We start from the raw sequence: 20844 nt of genomic DNA, 5'->3' as shown, positions 1-20844 counted from the left end.
GGTCATTCTTCTTCCCTTCAAAAATTAGACCTAGTATCCATGTGATCAACAAAAGCTTCCGGGTTAGCAGGACCTTCCAATGACCTAGGACTCAGGGTTGTGTTTCTAGTGCATTGGATCTGGAACACTACTTAGTGTAGTCCCAGATTCTTTAAAGAGAGGCTCATAGTAGGAATCCATGTTTAATAACCTAAGCAAATTGACACAGTATAAATGGGATTGAATGTTAGCGATTAATTTGATGGAATTATGTAACAACCTGACTGTGTTCTTGACCATGCAGATGGAAATCGATTTTAATTAAGGTCAACAAAATTGTGTATCATCTGGCATTTGTCATATCTGTTACTGAAAGAAAGTGCCACAATCAGAAGATGTAATGGAAGCTAAAAGAGCATGTAGCAACCCGGAAGCAGTGGGAGTAAAGCGTAACATGTAAGTGCACACTGTAATATTAATGTAAAAAGTAATAAAATAATTGACTATGATAGACCCCTTACTTGGTGATCGAACCCACAATCGCTGCATTAATTGCTAAAGAGCTCCTCACCTTGCATGAAGCGCAGAGACCTCCTTGAAAGACTGGGTGCTGTACATCTGTCTCAAAGCAACCACAGCCAAGACAGATTTCTGCAAAATACAAACACTGGCCTGAGTCATTGAAATATAGGACCTCTCCCTCCTAAGCCTTAATGGCTGCACATTTTGCCTCAGAGGGTGCCAATATTTTTCTAGCATGCCATTTCGTCTCTGACAACTGTTTTAGGCCCTCTTCTGCTCCCCAAAAACTGATTGCTTGCAGAACAGCACAATACTGCCTAAAGGAAACTCTGGCAGATCCTTACAGACTACTATGAAAACAAATCACCTGACTTAATATAGTTGGTCTGTGTAACAAATCATTGCCTCTTCAAAATTGCCTATATTGAACAATTCCTCAGATAGAATGATCTTTATTACACAATAACCTTTTTTACAATTAAATTGTGCACCAGTGCCTTGTCGCAGGATGAAGGATTACTTTAAATTAATTTGATTGAATGCAATCCTATGTAAACATAATGTAATACAAAATAATTATCAATACAATAGTTACAATTGGTTTGGGTTATGGTTAAATCATTATTGGTAGGAATTAAGTTTTAGGATTTGTACTAGGGTTTTTGTTACAATTATGATAAGATTTCTTTATTTTCAAATATTACTTTCAAGTAATCTAATTTAGTTTATTTCAATTAATGAAATTCAGGAATGACTGTCAGAGTCACGTGTAGAATTATGCTCACGGTAAACGTTTTGTACTTTATACAAATTAAGAGTTTAATATAATGTAATTAACAAAACCACTATGTGTACCATTAGATTAGATTACATTCACAATCTAAGCCGAAGCAAAATTGACTTATTTTAAGTTCTACAATATTCAAATTTGTGTAAATAAAATTAAAATAATTACACATTTTGGGTGAAGAATTGTGCAATGACGTAATGAATACAAGAAGACTTATTTATTATTAATAGTAAGTAGAATGGTTATGGTTAGGCATAGGAAGTAGTGGAAATGTAATGCCAAAACAAGAAGATGGTATTGAAGTAAAATAGGTTGATGAGGTAATGAAAGAAGACGTAATGCAATGGTGACTGGTCTTAACACTGGCAACACAGACTTGCTCAACACCAAGCCTGCAAGTCAACCAGTGCTGTTTCAACAAAACATTCCATTAGGTGTGAATTACATAAAAGGTGAAGGGAGGAATGCTTGTGATTTGCCTACCCACCGACAATCTCTCGGGGTAGCATCCCAACTCATCGTTCTTTTGCTCACCATGCCACCTCATCAACCAGACTGGAGGAGGCATCGCCATCATCCACAGGAACACCATCCACATCACGACCAACACCGACGACACCCTCGCACCCGCCGAGCACCTGCACTTCCAGATACACACCAACCCCAAGACCACCCTCAGAGGCACCCTCATCTACAGACCCCCGGGACCACGCACTCAATTCAGCGAGGACATCGCCGACTTCGTCAGCCCGCACGCCCTCCCCTCCGCTGACTACATCCTCCTCGGGGACCTCAACTTCCACCTGGAGAACAACAACGACCGCAACACCACCACCCTGCTGGACAACCTCGCTAACCTCGGACTCAAGCAACTGGTGACCACCCCCACCCACTACGCCGGACACACACTCGACCCCGTCTTCTCACCCAGCAAGGACATCGCCTTCAGCCACGCCACCGGACTCCACTGGACGGACCACAGCTGCGTCCACTTCAGCTTCAGAAGGACCACGATCCACCACCACCAGCAACAGGGCGCACGCAGAAGCTGGAACAAGATCACAGCCGACCAGCTCGCGACTTCCCTGAGCAAGAACCCACCCACCAGCGCAACGAACCCCAGCCAAGCGGCCACCAACCTCACGAAGTGGATCAGCGACTGCGCAGACGACCTCGCCCCTCTGAAGACCCCGCCCAACAGACCCGGCAGCAAGAAAGCCCCATGGTTTACCGACGAACTCAAGAGCTCCAAGAAGAACTGCAGAGCCCTCGAGAAAGCCTGGCGCAGAGACCCAACACCGGACAACATGACTGCCCTCAAGCTCGCCACCCGGAAACACCACCAACTGATCCACGCCACCAAGAAAACTGCATTCAAGGAACGACTGGACAACAACGCCCACAACAGCAAGGAACTCTTCAACATCGTTAAAGAGCTCTCCAACCCCAACGCCAGAAACCACGACATCACCCCTTCGCAAGACCTCTGCAACTCCCTCGCCTCCTACTTCCACAACAAGATCGCGGAAATACACAACAGCTTCAGCACTCAACCGACGCACACCATGACCGAACCACCGCCCCCCCACCACCACCCTCCACGCCTGGACCCCGATCAGCACCGAAGACACCGTCCGCACGATGAACTCCATCCACTCCGGATCTCCGACCGACCCCTGCCCTCACCACGTCTTCAACAAGGCCGACGCTGTCATCGCACCCCACCTGCGGGACATCATCAACACCTCCTTCGACACCGCCACCTTCCCGGAGAGCTGGAAGCATGCCGAACTCATCGCTCTACTAAAGAAACCATCAGCCGACCCCACCGACCTCAAGAACTACCGCCCCATCTCGCTGCTCCCGTTTCCGGCAAAAGTCATCGAGAAGACCGTCAACAAACAGCTGGCCGCCTTCCTCGAGACAAACGGATCCTCGACCTCTCGCAGTCTGGCTTCTGGGCCAACCACAGCACCGAGACCGCCCTGATCGCAGCAACCGATGACATCCGAGCCCTGCTCGACAACGGAGAAACATCGGCCCTCATCCTCCTGGACCTCTCCGCGGCCTTCGACACTGTCTACCACCGCACCCTAGTGCAACGCCTCAGCAACGTCGGAATCAAGGAGAAGGCACTGGACTGGATCATCTCCTTCCTCGCCGGAAGGACACAGAGAGTCCGCCTCCCCCGTTCAGATCAGAAGCCACCGAAGTCATCTGCGGCGTTCCTCACGGCTCCTCGCTCAGCCCAACCCTCTTCAACGTCTACATGAGCCCCCTCGCAGCCATCGCATGCCAGCACAACCTCAACATCATCTCCTATGCCGACGACACCCAGCTGATCCTCTCCCTCACCAACGACCCCGCCACCGCCAGACCTACACGAAGGGATGAAAGAGGTAGCCGAATGGATGAAGAACAGCCGCCTGAAACTGAACTCAGATAAGACGGAAGTCCTCATCCTAGGATCTTCACCCTCCGCCTGGGACGACTCCTGCTGGCCCCCCGCCTTAGGCAGCGCACCCAAACCATCAGACCACGCACGCAACCTGGGCTTCATCCTGGACTCCTCCCTCTCCATGACCAGACAAGTCAACGCCGTCTCCTCGTCGTGCTTCAACATCCTGCGCATGCTACGGAAGATCTTCCGGTGGATCCCCACCGAGACTAGGAAGACGGTCACCCAGGCCCTCGTCACCAGCCGTCTGGACTACGGCAACTCCCTCTACGCCGGAACCACCGCCAAACTCCAGAAGAGACTCCAGCGGATCCAGAACGCCTCAGCACGACTCATCCTGGACATCCCCCGCCGCAACCACATCCCCGGATACCTGAGAGACCTGCACTGGCTCCCGGTCAACAAGAGAATCACCTTCCGTCTCCTCACCCACGCACACAAAGCCCTGCACAACCAAGGCCCAGAATACCTCAACAGCCGCCTCAACTTCTACGCTCCCAAACGCCAGCTTCGATCGACCGGCTACGCCCTCGCCGCCGTCCCCCGCATCCGTAGAGCCACCTCAGGGGGAAGGTCCTTCTCCTACCTCGCCGCCAAGACTTGTAACTCCCTCCCGACCCACCTCCGCCTGACCCAGGACCACCTCGACTTCAGGAAGCAGCTCAAGACCTGGCTGTTCGAGCAGTAGCGGACCCCCCCTCCCCCAGCGCCTTGAGACCCTCCGGGTGAGTAGTGCGCTATATAAATGCTTTGATTGATTGATTGATTGATTGACCTCAGTTTGGATCCAGCCATGTGCAAATCAGCCTGAACCCTACTCCTCATGGGAATAGTCCAGTCCGAACTGTTGAGCCAGGCCCAGTTTCACTCTCATAAGGTTTCTTCAGCCAGGTATAGCTTGCTTCTAGTGGCACAGAGAGCACAGGACCCACGTCTGCCCATACCCTTGTCACGTAGAGCGGTAGATCAAACACACAAAAGGTGATGGCATGAATGTTTGTAATTTGTCTAACCACTGGCATTCACTTGGTGTAGCATCCCAATCCATCATTCTTTTGCTCACCATGCCACCTCAGTTTGGACCCAGCCATAAGCAAATCAGACTTGACCCTACACCTCATGGGAACAGTCCAGCCTGAACTGCTTCCTTAACCTTTTCGCCGCTGCGCGAATTCGGCTGCGGCGCGGGTGGGGCTTGGGGTGGGCGTGGCGCTCTCTTACTCCTGATGGCGTGGAGCCGTCATTGAGTCACGGGCGGCGTGTGCTCATGATGGCGTATAGCTGTCATGACCCTGCCCACTCACTAAATCGCCCGCACAGGCAGGGAATTAGTGCCGCATAGGCGGAGCGTGTGCGAGCAGCAGCTGCATGTCGGCTCCAAGCTGTCATGAGCACACGCCGCCCGTGGCTCATAACAGCCTGCGGCCGTCATGATCATGGAAAGGGTTAAAACCAGAACAAATCCAATTGTGTCAGCCACAACCCAATATTATCACACAAGATAAAATAGTCAATGCGACCCATAAATATTGAGGTACAGGCAGGATGGGAAACCATCACTTTATTCTATAGCGTAATCTAATTAATACATGAGCAGAATAAATATATTGTGATAGATGTGTTGCACAGATACACCATCCGCAGAGAACTTCCTGAAAAAAATTCTTGGACACTAACCTTCAATAGAGCGTTGATTGGAGTTCACTTCATGTGCAATACGTGCTACAAGACACAACAGACAAAGCTGTTATTTACCTTTCTGGTATGCTAACGCTTAAGCAGCATATTTATTGTGTTAAATCATGAACCAGGAAGTAGGACGTTATGACTGTTTATTTTTGGGTTCCTCAATCTCTAGTCAAACACACCCAAGTGGCAGGCAACTTTGGCAATATCAGACCCTGGGATCTGCGGACCAATTACAGAAATGCATACCAGACAATGCATACCCCACCAAATTCAAAATAAAACAGTTGTGTGACAAAATATAGAGAACCTGAAATGAAAGGTGGATTCCTCCAACCATCAATGTTCTCTCTTATGCTGCCAACACACACCTAGCTCATTTTCACCTACACAGACGAGACAGATAGTACCCAGATCAAGTTTAATGCCTGCATGCCTGAAATTGCCCACGGAATGAAGGCCAACTGTCAGAAGTTGAACACCGACAAGACTGAAATTGTGATCTTCCAGAAGAGCACTTTACAATGGGAATGCACCTGGTGGCCAACAGAGCTAGGACCCACATCCACCGTCCACACTAAGAACCTTGGGGTTGTTATCTACAGCAACTTCAACATGACTGCCAACTCAATGCAGTCACTGCCTCATGCTTCCATACCCTGAAGATGCTGAGGAAGATTTTTGAAACGGCTTAAATCAGGACACGGAAAACCATCAGGCATGTACTCGTCACAAGCAAGTAGGACTATGGGAATGCCCTCTATGCCAGAATCAGCTGAAAATTCGCCAAAGTTGGCAGCCCATTTGAAACTTGGTGGCCAGAATCTACCTTAACCTGCCACTCTGCACTCACATCACACCACACTTGGTGGAGCTCTACAGCCTCCCTATATACAAATGAGCACAATTCAAACTCCTCACCCACAGGCTCAAGGTACTACATAACACTTGTCCAGCATGCCTCAATAATCACATCTGCTTTCAATTCTTGGATCCAACCATCCTTTGCACCACTCCCAATCAGCTTTCCACTCACCACACAGACTAAAACTGAGTTGCTGGAAATCTCAGAGTCCCAAAAATGTCCTTAGATCACAGACACAATGCCGTACTCATTCTTTTAGATATAGCAGCGGCCTTTGATACTGTCCCCTCATGACATCTTCCTACAACGCCTACTTAACTCTGGTGTCAGGGGAGTGTCCTTAGATTGTCTGACCTCATTTCTTTCTGAGTGAGGAAAAATCAGTCTAGACAAAACCTCCTTTCTCCAAGACCAAACTTCTGAAATGCGGGATCCCCAGGGTTCCTCACTCATTCCAACACTATTTAGGGCCTAATTACGATGTGGGTCAGTGACACCGTTTCATGGAAGGAACTGTCTGACCTTAGGTCAGCGGTTCCGACAACTCAATTAGGATTCAGCCGCACATGGTGTGGTTGGAAACTTCCATTTTGCTACGGGAGCTTGTGTGGGGTGCTGAAACCGCCCGCAGCACAAGCTCCCATTGAAAAATGGAAGTTTGTACACATTCCTGCACCATGTGACAGGCACTTCAGGGATGTTGGTGCCCCCCAGCACCAGGGAGGGAGGGGTCCTACTAGGGGCCCACAAAGTCATTCTGACAGCCAATCCATGTCAGAAAGGCTGACATGGATTGGCTGTCCGAAACCAGCATCATAATCCCTATGTCGGAAACGCTGTTCTTAAGGGATTATGGGGCAGTTCCGACTGACCAACAACTGAGTCAGATTACCCCGTGGGTTTATAAACTCCGACAGCCATCATCCTAATGCAGCGGTCAAGACCATGAATCACAAAGCAACCACAATGTATCCAACCAATCTATGACCATCATGACCAGCAGACTTCACTTGATGACAGAGACCTCAAGCCCTATCAAACCACTAATCCAAAACCAAAGAAATTAATAAATTGTGAAGACACTACAGACTAATGCCCATAAACATCACTAGAATTTACCACATTTCCAATGCCAAAATCTAGACACACATCATAAAATATACTTAAAGTAAATCAAGAATTGTATTGATAACACTGTAGGCACAACTAAACTCCCGGCATCAAAGGCAGAGAAAACGTTAAATGGCACCAACCAAGGCCCCATCAAACTTTGCTATCATATAGCTAGACATGGCAGGCTTACATAACAGAACCAGAAAACAAAAAATTGTAAAAAGCACTATGCAATATCACACCTCAAACACCAGTCTGACAAGGCACAGTACCACATGTAGGCAACTGAGGTTGGTCAAACAATGACATAGCTATCAGTAAACTCTTAAACCATCAATGCAGGCACCAGAGACACATGAAATGCATATGTAAAATCACACAGTAAATGTCAGAGATTCTACCTTGCAGCGGAAGGCTCAAACAAGTAGCAATAACTACTTATGAGGTAACTGTGTATTCCTTAGACCATGGTGCAGTATGCAGTACAAACAACAAGGGTTCTTACAGATTTGTTTAAGAGCCACACATGGGCCCCCATTAGGATTGCGGGCGGACTTTGCCTGCCCGCCATCCTCATGCAAAACGGGACCACCCGTGATCTGAGTGGCGGTCCCACCATGGCCATTATGATGCGCCCGCCACACTGGCGAGCGTATCATGGATTCATATCATTGCGGCGGGCGATGTTCACACCGGCACCCGCCGCAATGTTATGAATGCATGGTATGCATTTGCATACACAAAGCGGCAGGCACCGCGCGGTGCCTGCTGCTTTGTGTTTGCAAATGCAGGGCCATGTGCACCCGCCACCTCGCCTTCACCATGGGGGACCACAGGGTGCCCCCAAAGTAAAGACCGCCTGCCTTTCCGTGGCGGCATTGCCACTACGGAAAAGCATCTGCCAAAACCCATCCTAATATGGCTGGCGATGTCTGATAGACACCGCCACCACATAAACCCTTTTCCGCCCCAGCCGCAAGGCGACCAGGGCGAAAAAGCGGTGGACGGTGTTAACGTCCGCCGCGGTCCCCCCGCCATAGTAATATGGCGGGGGGAAATGGGTGGTGGGCGGACAAGGATGTCGGGTGGATCGCCACCGCCCGCATGGCGGTGGCGATCCACCTGACATCCTAATGGGCCCCATGGTTTCTTACGGCAGACTAAATCAGTCCTAACATAATGATAAATGATTCAATAACAACAGCTTTTAACCCAAAGGACACAATCAACAACTTCATTTAAATACAACTAGAGCCAGTATACAATTAAGGTGCTCCCTAGAAAGAAAATGAAACAAAGCGTGCATCCTTTAAAAGATTTAAAAGATCCTCCGGATAAATAACTAGCTTTAAAAATGTTCTGCCTTCAGCTTAAAACATCAACAAGTTACGCAAACTTAAGGCCTCATTACAATTTTAGTAGTCCTCCTGTTGGCCCACCACCACGCCGGCAGGAGGACCACCAAGCCTAGTGTGAGCCTGCATGCCAGATTATAAGTGTAATCCAGGGCAGGCAGACGGTGCTGCGGCGGACAAGACTCATAGGAGAGCCTTAACAGCAGACCGCCGCCATAACAGTGCCTGCAGCACGTTCCTGCAAGGTGTGGACAAACCATGCAGGAATAGGGGTGCAATTACAGGGTGGCACAACATGTGCCCTCTGAATGCACCCCAAGGCCCAGATCTGGCTGGGAACCCTATTAGGGCCCCTTTTCCTGCATGTCTGCCACCCTTTTCATGTCAGGCTCACCGCCATGAAAAGGGCATTGGATATGCATATTGAGGTTGGTTACAGACCGCCCGCCGCGCCGCGGGATGCTTGATCTCGTAGCGGTCCGACCACCACACAGAATACTGCAGGTGGACCCGCAGTGGTTGCGGAGGTCAGACCACCACCACAAGTAGGCAGTCCTGAGGACCACCATACACGTAATAAGTCCCTTAACCCCATGCTTGCGGCGGTGATTTACGCACTGTGCGGCATTTTAAAAAAAGCCGCGTTACATGACGAGCTGAGCTCGTCATGAGCATGCGAGCGGCGCAACTCATGACGAGCTCAGCTCGTCATGAGCACGGAACGGGTTAAACTGTACAAATTTGATCACTATTGTACATTCAAGACAAATGTTGATCCATACCATTGTCCTTTTATGAACGCTTACTATTTCATAATCTAGGGCCTGATGTAGGTCGGTCGGTAACGGCCGAAAATCGGTATTTTCGGCCGTTACCGACCGGTATTCCAGAAATGGTATGTAGGGCCCTTAATTTTACAGAATCTGTAAATTTACCGATCGGTAAATTTACCGATTCTGTAAAATACCGAATCGGTATTTTTACCGATTCGGTAAATTTGAGATGTAGGTGGGACTCTTGTGAGTCCCACAAGCCTTACAAAATTGGTATTTTACCATCAAATCCGGTGTGCATGCACACCTCTGCCATATGACAGGCAGACCTGCCCTTGGAGCATGTCTGCCTGCAACATGGCACCCGAGCCTGTTTTGGGGGGGCCAGAGGGTGTCAAAGTCACACCCCCTGCACCCTTGTGAAATTCGGTATTTACCGATTCGGTAAATACCGAATCGGTAATGCCCATTCATTCCTATGGGCTTCAATACCGAATTTCTCTGATTCGGTATTCCAGCACATCTGGAATACCTACATACCCACCCCTCAGATTTACCGATTCTTAATTACCGAATCGGTAAAATTCGGTAATTAAGATTCGGTAAATCAATCCTACCTACATCGGGCCCCTAGAGTTGACACTATTGTTTACCATCACCATTGAAATATTGTACATGCACCGCACTGTATCTTTTCTTTCTATTGAGCACCTAAATTGTTTACTGTCACAAATTAAGTTGTTGTTTGTCCCTTTTGGACTTAAAGCTGTTGTTTTGTAGTGATCTATCATTTCCTGAGGATTGGATTAGCCTCAGATAAGAAAACAAGTGGGCGCTTAAGAATCCATGTTGTTTGTACCAAAAAAAGTTGCAACATTAAGCAGCAGTCATGACAGGGCTTACTAAAATGAGACCCAAACATCAAGCATGGCCATGGTGCATACAGCCACCTCTACATCAGAATACCTAGGAAAGCACACCCCACTCAATAAGCCAAACACATGGAATTGTTATTGGGTTCAAAATACCGCTTTAACCAGTAAGGGGGGTAATGGTTAGTATCCATGCCACGTGCAGCAAATTCCTCAACCTGTAAGGACACACATGAGCCTCTGAATGCTTTGATTCTGGATTGGGAGGCTGACCACCAACCAAAACCAAGAGAGACATCCTACAAGCTGGGACCCTGGTGGTGGGACAATAACACATAGTACAAGTGACCTAACAGCTCATGTGTCTATTCCATATTAACTAGTCTCTGACACTTGAACGCTTTCCTAATGAATGCAAATAGTTCCAGGTGCTGAGTGAATACTTTTGTCATTTGCAATTTTACCAGACTGCATCTCTGTAATATTACAGAGGTTCACTAGAGCCCTAGAAAATGTAGAAAGCCTTATCAATGCTTCAAGATGAGGAAGGTGAAGTTACCCCTATTCCCTGTGCCAGTGACCCTTCTCAATTACTAAATCAATTGTGGTGCAACTTACTGGTAGAATTACATTTAAACTAGCACTTTAATGATATGCAATTTACAATAATTCAGTAATAATTTTAGGTATGGTTGGTATTAGTAGTAGAGTTATTGAATACAAATAATTAATTAAGGCGAAGCAATTTGGCTGCCCTGGGATGACATCCAGTCAAATCCAAAGACATTCTGGTTCTCAAATTAGCTTAGTTCTGGATATGGCCTTTTGTCCCAGCCAAATAAATGGTCAATTGAAAAATATGAGCATAGACACAATAACTTCATAGATATATTATAACCTTGAGATGCACTGACGCTTTGGAAAATGAATTATAGACAGACCGTTCTTTACAAAACTAGAACCTTATACTAATCAGAATCAGATATACAGCCTTTAGAAAGTCAGAGGCTGACCAGCTCAGGAGGACGAAACATTAGCTGACTAAAGGTTTGAAAATGCCCACAATGTACTTCAAGTAAAATGTTAAACTAAAACCTGAGCTTATCTCTTAATTGAATCTGTACCCTCTATGTTGTGCTTTTCAATTAATTAGTAACGGAATACACAATAATATGCTTTTAAAAGTATTTTGTCTATTGCTTTAATTTTCAATTTAATGTGATCTGTACAATTAAAAAAAATATTTTGGTTAGCAATATTTTGGTTAGCATTAGGGTTAGAATACGTAATATAAGTAAATTAATTGGACTCAATTATGGCAAGTGATAACTTAATACATTAAACATGATTTTAATCATTTGCATCAAATTCATTGAATGGTATGGCTTGCATTAGAATTACAATAAGTTAACATTATTATCATTATTATTATTATTGCCATCACTGGGGTAAGATTGACTGAGTTTCATTTAGGATTAGGTGTTAGGGATAGCGTTCGGATTAGGGTTAGTGTTAGAATAAGATACCTTATTACTTCAATTAATTTCAAACAATTTAATTCAATTTGTGATTACTAAAAAGCCTAGTATTAAATAAGGTCAATGTCAATAAAATAAATTGAAAATAATATTAAGGATTCAGCATTAATGTAAAGTTTAGGGCTTGGGTAGGGACAAAGTGATATTCCTTTCAATTTTTAACAGACAGATGAAAGAAGTACAGGTGTAGAAGAAAATATGTAGGGAAGTTAATGTTGTTGTAGTACAAATATTCAGCCCTTCCAAATCATATCACAGGTTGCAATCAAGACAGGGAGGTTTTCACCTGTCTCCAGCCCCCAACATGGCTCTACACTGCTGCACCGGTGAAGTGGCTACAGTCTGGAAGAAACACTTCTTGAAGTGCCACAATGGGGAGAACTGCACCGGTCCTTCTACTGACACGCTTAAAGCATCGTTGGCACTCAGAGTGTCTCTCACTGTGTCTATGAATCTGCTATGTGCTCCAGATGTTCCTGGCCTCTAACTCCCTGTTCATGGGTCATTGGCTTTTGAGGTTGCCCATGAGCCCATTATGCACAAGACTTAACATAACAACATGCATTACCTGGACACCTGTTTCTCCACATTTCCAACCAGAAACACCCCCACACACATTCTGGAGATCATCAATATTGGTATCTGATAGACATGCCTAATGATACAGTCTTCTTGCTCCTTCCCCCTATTTGACCCCTCCTTACCTTTCTTTCGTCTCAAAGATGAAAGTGCCGGTGTCACACTCACTTCCACCAGCACCACATCTGATTGGCAGCTGTCCTCATCCACGGACAACACTGAAAAGCAAGAAGACAGTTAACGGAACAAGTCAATTAAAGCAGCAAAGACCAATCGTACAGTAATAAACACACACTAACTCCCAATTATCTAAGGCGTGTCTAGGCTCATAGCTTCAGGGGAGATTTGGGTATGACACTCCTCAAATAAATGCATTCTTTGCTTGGTAGTTTGGTATGAAGGCACCGAGTTGGCTCTGCCAACTCTGTGTTGGTTTTTCTTGTCAGCATCCAGAAAATGAAAGACAAACCAGTGACTTTTTATGTAAATAGGAGATAAAATCTCGTGGCTGAATTTCAGATTGTTAAACCAGATACCCTGGAATCAATACCAGCCTCCCTGTTTCTGCAAAGTGTGTGATCCAAATATTTTATTTCACAAAGCCTACTTTTTCTTTCTACTTATATACAGGCTCACTATAAATACTTGAGTTCAGGATCTGTGCTGTACAGGCACCTCTTACATTTGATTTAACATATAGTAATATTGTGCCATTTATAATTAGAATACAGGCCATGTTTAGGATTTACATGACTACTGACTTGCCTCTTAGTTGTTGGGGGACAAGCCATTAAAGTTTCTAAAAACTCTCACATTTAATACATGTCTGTCTATTTAGTGATATAATCAGAAGTGCTCAGGTGAAATGCTTACACATTATCCATAAATACACTTTTTTGAGTTTTGAAGCAATTGTATCATTTTATTTTTTGACATTATGTTTATTGCACGATATCCATACCAAATGTATTCATGGCTCAGCTTGTGCACGGACTCATGCAGTCAAGCCAGACCTTTGACTCGGCTATGACTCCGCCCACCATATTAATTTGCCTGCGCAACCTCCTCTATTTGTGACTGAGGCTTAGTACATAGGGCAGCCAGTCACTTGATACAATGATTTGTAAAAGGGGAAGAATAGGAACATGGAGCCTTGCCCACATGCACCGATTTAACAACTCTAACATCAGAAATGATGAAGTGTGTGCCGTGAAAATACATTTATAATAAGTGGTCTAAAGGCAGGTACTCCATGTGTTTGTATTGTGCATGACCATAGTGCTGAGTTCCCAGAGAGAACTACCAGGCCCAGGTAGTCTGGGCAAGGGTGCAACTTCAGTGGGTGTGTCTGGAGTGTGACACCATGCATTCTAAGTTTGGTAGTGTTGTGTGTCGATTTAGATACCGTATATAGATTTCCCGATTCATGCCCTTATATAAGTACAGTTTACTTTGCCCTTATTTAGGCATAAAAATCCAGCCCTTATTTAGGCATTGCTCATGCTAATCAAATACAGGCATGGTCAACTACATCCAAACGTGTTTGTCACAACGAGTTCTTGGAAAACCAGACTCTTTAGATTTAGGACTTCCCCTTGCCTGGATATTGATTTCTCCAAGAACTCATTTATTATGTATGAACATCTATTCCTTAGGGGTTCATTCATCACGTACTTATGCCCGACTTGTACGTCAATACTGGCATTCCTAAACACCTTCAAGGTATAAATATCCCTTCACTTGCTATGGCAAGGCACAGTACGGTTCGGCTACCTACTTGCACGACGCGGCTTACCACAGCAAACCCCAAAGGAAGTCAAGTCCCCAACTGACGCACTGACCAGACGCTGTCATCCTCCTTGCTGAGAATCCAGCTCCAGTGTTTCTGGCTCCCCTTGCAGGGTGTTAGAGATCGAGTCCCGGGAAAGAGATACCAACCACTCTCATTCTAAGGTATGGAGCAGACTAGAACCTGGAGAAACTTTAGGCAATTCTTCGCAAAACTAAACTTAAGCTAAACTAGACTATAGCTAAAACAGCAACTACTTCTTCCCTCGTACTACACATAGGTTAGGTACAATGGGGTAGGATTATTTTGAAGCACCAGTTGAGTATTTTAGCCTGTGTTATTTATGTTTGTATTTTTATACGTCATAGCTACAGACCATGCTATTGCAGTATTATTCTATATTGCTGCTAACGCTGTAAGTATTATACTTTGCATTCTGTCTTACAATTGTAGCAGTTCATATCTCTTGCATGAGAAATAGCACTGTTCAATAAACCCTTTTTATTGAAACACCCGTCTCACTATTTCTGTGAAACTCTGTAGAAACGAAGCAGGCACGATTGACTGACTGAACCTGCAATCTATTGTTTCCACGATTCTAAGATTGTTCCGACTCCAAGGTAAACAAAATTGTCCTGTTTATGCGGTTGTCAGGAACTAATCCCTTCTTGTTCATTCGCAAAGTTTCTAGTGACCTCTGAGTTAGCTGGCACACCCAAGTAATTAAGTTTAATGGACTCGATAGAGACATACTGACCTCAGTCCTATGTCAAATCTATAGTGTATATTATTCCAATGCACAGAGCTTATCAGGGATATAGGAACTACATTACAGTAGTTTATTATTATTATCATTTGTTAAGTGCAACGTATCATCCCTGAGGAGATCTCTCGGCGCTGCAGTATCAGTCAACGATTAGCAAAGCAGTGTACGGTTAGAGATTGAACAGCCAAGTTTTAATACGTTTTCTGAACTGAAATAAGTTAGTACAGGAGCGAATGTGAAACAGCAGCTTATTCAAGTGGTGGGGTGCCAAGAAAGAAAAAGAACGACTACCCAGTCTGGTTTTGTTTATCGTTTGGGACACAGTAATAACTGGTCACTGGATCTAAGTAGCTGGGTGGGAGTATGTGCCTGTAATTTATTTTTCAGATAGTCTGGTCACCTTCCCTACAGGGTTTTTAAGACCAGACATAAAAGTTTAAATAGAGCCCGTTTTTTTTATGGGCAGCCAGAGGAGCAGGTACAATTGAGGTTCAGATGGTGACCATAGGGGAAGATTGAGGGCAAGGTGAGCTGCTGTATTCTGCACCACCATGAAGCCTAGAAAAGAGGCCTTTATTCGTACCGACTATTAGGGAAATACCATAATCCGGACGGCTTGGCGAGGCGGAGCTTACCTGAGCTCAAGATGGCAGTCTAAAGCGAGTGCTCCGTCCGACCATTCATCAATTAGACACTAATTCTGCATTAATATTGGCTACTTAGGGCTACACAGAGGTCGAGCTGGATCAGTAAGCCAGGCTTGCCCATTTTGAGCTGTTCCTTGGTGCTGTGCGGAGATTGACGGCGACACGGGCGGTGTGAAGAGGGATCACCAGAACCCAGCGATCAGAGGCTGGCCCAGGGCTTTGGCTGAACCCGGAGCTCCCAGTAGAATGACTACGCCCTCCGCGGCCCTGTGCACGTGACACAGTGATGACCGGAGGTGATTCCCGGAGGCGACTGGTGTGGCTGTTCGGTGTGGAGACCACCATCTGGAGTGAGAGCGGGGACGTGGGGCCCTGGCAGTGAGACGTGAGACACCGGTGTGCCCGTCCTGATCTGCCCTGCTGTACCCGCGGAGCCGGAGAAACCTCTGCATGGACGCCGAGCGCTGTTACTGCTGAGCCCCGAGCGCTGTTACTGCTGAGCCCCGAGTGGTACATGTACGCGCTGTGTGCTGCTGCGTACCGAGTGGAGTTCGGGTTGCGGCCCACCATTGTGGTAAAGGTATTGAGACTCACCATTTTCCCCAGGGACACAGACCGTCGGTTGCTGCAAGGCATAGGGTGAGTGGGTTGAGGCCAGACACTGCTGTGCTGTTCTTCCTCCATCGAGACAGGCGCCCGGCAGGGTAATCTGGAGAAGGGGTGATTGTGAACCCCCCCCATGACAAGACGGTGGGCGATGCTCCTTCTGCTGCGCCATTGCTGAGGTCTGCTGTTGTAACCTCTACCTTGGTCCCTTCACTGGAGCCTTAGATTGCCCACTCCCTCCTAAGATTAACATCCGCTACACCAGGCACGCCTGACTGGAAATCGGAGGCGCCGCTGCCCAGAGTGGTGGAGGTGTGGACCAGAGCTGGGGGCCAGTGTTGTGGGGTGATGAATTGCGGCCTTGCAGCTTCCTGGCTAATGTAGAGACCGCAGAGATTGCCTAGTGCCCCTCGCAGCAGTTCTGCTGCCGGCTGGGGGGAAACCCGGGGGCCGCATTACTCTGCAGAGGGGCTTACGTTATGGCAGCTTTTCCGCCAGCCACATTTGGGAGTAGGGTGGACCGTGAGAAGCCTGTTTTTGGCCTGCGCTACACGGCCTGTGCTCCGTGTTGGTCCCCGCATTGCGACGAGTTCCCATAGTGCTAAAGAAAATAACATCTTATTGCACCACATAACCTGAGCCCAGCAGCGAGAGCCGGCACTGAGCCCCAAGAAACACGCTGAAAGCTGCCTGTGTGAGGTGGTTCCACGGAGACCAGCTTCACCTATCGGTTAATTGCTCTGGATTGGAGTCACGTGTCCTGGTGTGTCGCCATGGGAAAGGTAGATAAATCCCAGCCAAAGTTGCAATTCAAACAAAGAAAATCTAGACTCCGGGACCAGACAACTGATGACGACCAGAGTACGCACTCTGAGGAGCCCGAATCAGTGGAAGGGGATATACGAGTCATCTTAGCCGTAATGCAAAAAAGTTTATCCTCCATAGATAATTAGATTGACTCTTTGTCCTATCGTATGGATCGCATGACGGAGAGCATGGACAAGCAGGTTGAGAGGATGGATATGACGGAACGAAGGGTCACAGAGGTCGAAGAGGCGCAGAGGGAACTAGATTCAGTGCAAAAGCAGGCAAACAAACTCCTATTGACATTACAGGACAAGGTGGAGGATCTCGATGCGAGGTCCTGCAGAAGCATCATTAGAATCACTGGCCTGCCGGAGACCACAAATACAGGCAATATGGAGACCTTTGTAAAACATCCCTTGACCACGATGCTGGGCCATGACATCTTCTCAATGCTTGTAGTGGAGAGGGCGCATTGATCTCTCGGACCGAGACCACAGCCTGGAGCCCAGCCAAGGCCTATAATTGCCAAGCTATTAAACTATAGGGACAGGGATGCAGCCTTGAAGGCATCTCGGGAGAACACAACGCTCCACTATGAAGGATCAACCCTCTCCCTATATCCAGACTTTACAATGCGGGTCCAGGAAGCACAAAGGCAGTTTGCCCCTTTGAAGAAACAACTCCGAGAACAAAACCTCGATTACGTCATGCTGAATCCGGCGCGCCTTAAAGTGAATCGGCTATGTAGTCACCACATTTTCTCCGACCCTAAGGCCCTGCAGAAGGCTTGGAAAGACTAGGTGAAGGAAAAACCCTCTGGCAGAGTGTCTCCCTCCCTTGAATTAGCAACAGGTGGCAGTCTTGATGACCAGGACTGAGATCCAGGACGCTATACTTAAAGATAAGAATCTAAGTCTATATGAGACATTGTTGGAAATGTTAACTATTGAGTCTTTTTTCACACATAGTTGGTAGGATGTAGAGGAGGGTTTGCCTGGGGTCCTTGCAAAGTTCTTTCAAGTGGACTGCTTACTGTAATGTTTAGTCGACATAATGAGATCTTGCCGTGGAGCAGTGTTTGTAAGATGCTATTGAAAATGGGCAAACTGACGCAATTGTTGTAATGCCAGATAGATGCACGATAGGTTCTGGATGGCGGGCACCTTTTCGGTTCTGCCAACATTGTTTGCGGGTTTGGGTAATATCTGCCTGCATGTGTGTCCCACAATCTGCTCTTGTTCCATTGTTGTTCGTATATGATGTTCATTTTGATTTTTGTTTTTGTTTTACTAAGTTGTGAGAAAAGGGAAGAAAGTACTCGCCATTGCACAGTTGGAGTATGTATGGCATGGGCGGGGGGCGGGGAGTACAGAGACCGACTTGGGATCTTCACAGCTATAGGGCATGTAGGCTTTGTGAGATGTACTGTCAGTGCAGGACTGGTGGTAGGTGGAGACCCGCATGCTCGTAAATTTAAAATACTGACTTGGAATGTGTGAAGTTTGAATGATTTCCGTGAGCTCAGAAAAGTGATCTTTTACCTTAATAGACACAAGATTGATATTGAGGAGTCACACCTGCCTCTTAGTAGCAGAATGCTAGGATGCAAGGAATTACAGGGCCACATACATGCAGCAGGGTTTACGACACACGCTGGTGGGGTTGTCACCTGGATTGACCCTAACGTAGGACTCCAGCTGATCGAACTTGACACCGACACGGAGGGGAGGTTCGCCTCTCACAATGTAGAGGGAAGGGTCTGGATCTGATATTAGTGAATTTATATGGCCCCAACTACGACTGCCCACCGTTTTCCGCAGGTCTAATGAACAAACTATGATATCTGAGGGGAGCACTCTTCTTATGGGGGGGAGACTTCAATTGTGTACTCGATCATCAGTTGGATAGATCTGGTGGTCTGGATCGCCGACCCTCTGCTGCAGTGAGTGCTATTATGGACGGGGAGCTGCAGCTTGGACTGCTAGATGTGTGGCGAAGGAGATCGAAAGGCAAGGGAGGTTGTACGCACTACTTCGCCTACCATGATCTACACACCAGGATCGATTACTAGTTTGCATCTAAAAAATTGTTTCACCACATACGAGATTGCATGGTTCTGCCTCGCACGCTATCTGATCACGCGGGAATTCTGCTAGTTATGGATTTCCCACATACACAGATTCCCCCGTTTACTTGGCACTTCCCCCCATATTCTCTATTTGACCCGGTCTTCAAATCTGACATGTTGGAAGCCATCAATACCTTCTTTGAGTGTAATATTTGGTCGGTAGACACATTTTCAGTGGTTTGGGAGACCTTTAAAGTGTATATCAGGGGGATAGCTATGTCTAAACACTCCGGCGTCCTTAGGTCTCTCCGGGGACGCCTGGCGGATCTAGAGAAAAAACTGCAGGCGGTAGAGCGAGATCTACTTAGGGGTCTGATGACCGACCTACGGAGGAATTTGAAGTGCTCATAAACGACTATCATGAGACGGCCAAATTAGAGCTTAAGCCTATGGGAAAGTATGCGTCAGCACGAGTTTATGGCGAGGGGAACCGTCCCGGCTCGGTACTGGCCTCCCTGCTACAAAGGCGCAGAGAGACATCAGGGGTTGGTGTTATCAATGATGACCAAGGTGCCCCTCTGACGGACTCGTCAGATATTGCTGATAGATTTAGGCAGTACTATACATAGTTATATTCGTCGAAAGCGGGATGTCTCGATGAGGATCGCTTGACTACCTGAATCACATTAAACTGCCATGGCTGATGTACTCCCACAGGGAATTTCTGATGCGGTCGTTAACCGCGGAGGAGATTACAGTTCCATTAGCTGGAATGAAGTCTGGGAGTGCACCAGGGGGGGGGGGCGGCCTCACAGTATCCTTCTATAAGGAATTCAGAGACGTCCTGGTTCCACACCTGATCACGCTCTTTGAGGAGATTAGCGAGAGTGGCCAGATGCCTCCCTCGATGAGAGAGGTACTGATAGTTGCTATTTTAAAATCAGATAATTCTCCTACTGAATGCGCGTCGTATAGGCCCTTGTCACTCCTAAATGTCGATGTCAAGCTATACACCAAGATATTGGCAAACTGACTAGCTCCTCTCATGCCACTGCTTGTAGCTCCGGAGCAGGTGGGTTTATCCAGAGCAGAAACTTGACTTACAATATCCGTACGGTATTTGGGGCGATCCAACAAACGAGTCCGGAAGTGAGGGCAGCTGCCATATTCCTTAATATGGAGAAGGTATTTGATTTGGTCGAATGGAAGTTTATGTATCATGTGCTGACAAGGATGGGGGTGGAGAGCGTCTTGCTACATCTGGTTTGAGTACTATACAATGAACCGGCGGCTAGGATAAAGCTGGGCGACATGGTTACGGACACAATCCCAATCCCTAGGGGCTCACGACAGGGGTGCCTGCTTTCTCCGCTATTGTATGCACTGGTCGCTGAGCCATTAGCCTGTGAGCACAGAGAATACCATAGGTTCCGGGGTATTCGCTACCCAGGATATCAACTGATCATCTCCACTTATGCTGATGATACACTGCTCTATGTCCGAGACCCTGAAACCCATTTCTCCTCAGTTTTGCGGGTGGTGGTCAGATTTGATGTGTTTTCCGGCCTACAGGTCAACTAGGCCAAGTCGATTGTATTCCCCCTTACCACAGCCACAGTTCCCTTCACCGT

At 46.9% G+C, this 20844-nt stretch overlaps 1 protein-coding gene across 1 annotated transcript in view; it reads right to left on the bottom strand.

Moving 5' to 3' along the window:
* Positions 1-20844, bottom strand: part of DNMT3L (DNA methyltransferase 3 like) — a 214242-nt gene that overhangs the window by 177701 nt on the left and 15697 nt on the right. The window contains exons 2-4 of the mRNA XM_078679281.1: positions 12656-12748; positions 5427-5471; positions 551-630 (exon numbers count right to left, since the gene is read on the bottom strand). Coding sequence (XP_078535407.1) covers positions 551-630; positions 5427-5471; positions 12656-12748 — 218 coding nt within the window. The remainder of the gene's footprint in view (positions 1-550; positions 631-5426; positions 5472-12655; positions 12749-20844) is intronic.

The sequence above is a fragment of the Lissotriton helveticus genome, chromosome 3_1 (assembly GCF_964261635.1).
Source record: "Lissotriton helveticus chromosome 3_1, aLisHel1.1, whole genome shotgun sequence".
Classification (NCBI taxonomy): Eukaryota; Metazoa; Chordata; class Amphibia; order Caudata; family Salamandridae; genus Lissotriton; species Lissotriton helveticus.
This window is presented reverse-complemented; position numbering and strand designations above follow the sequence as displayed.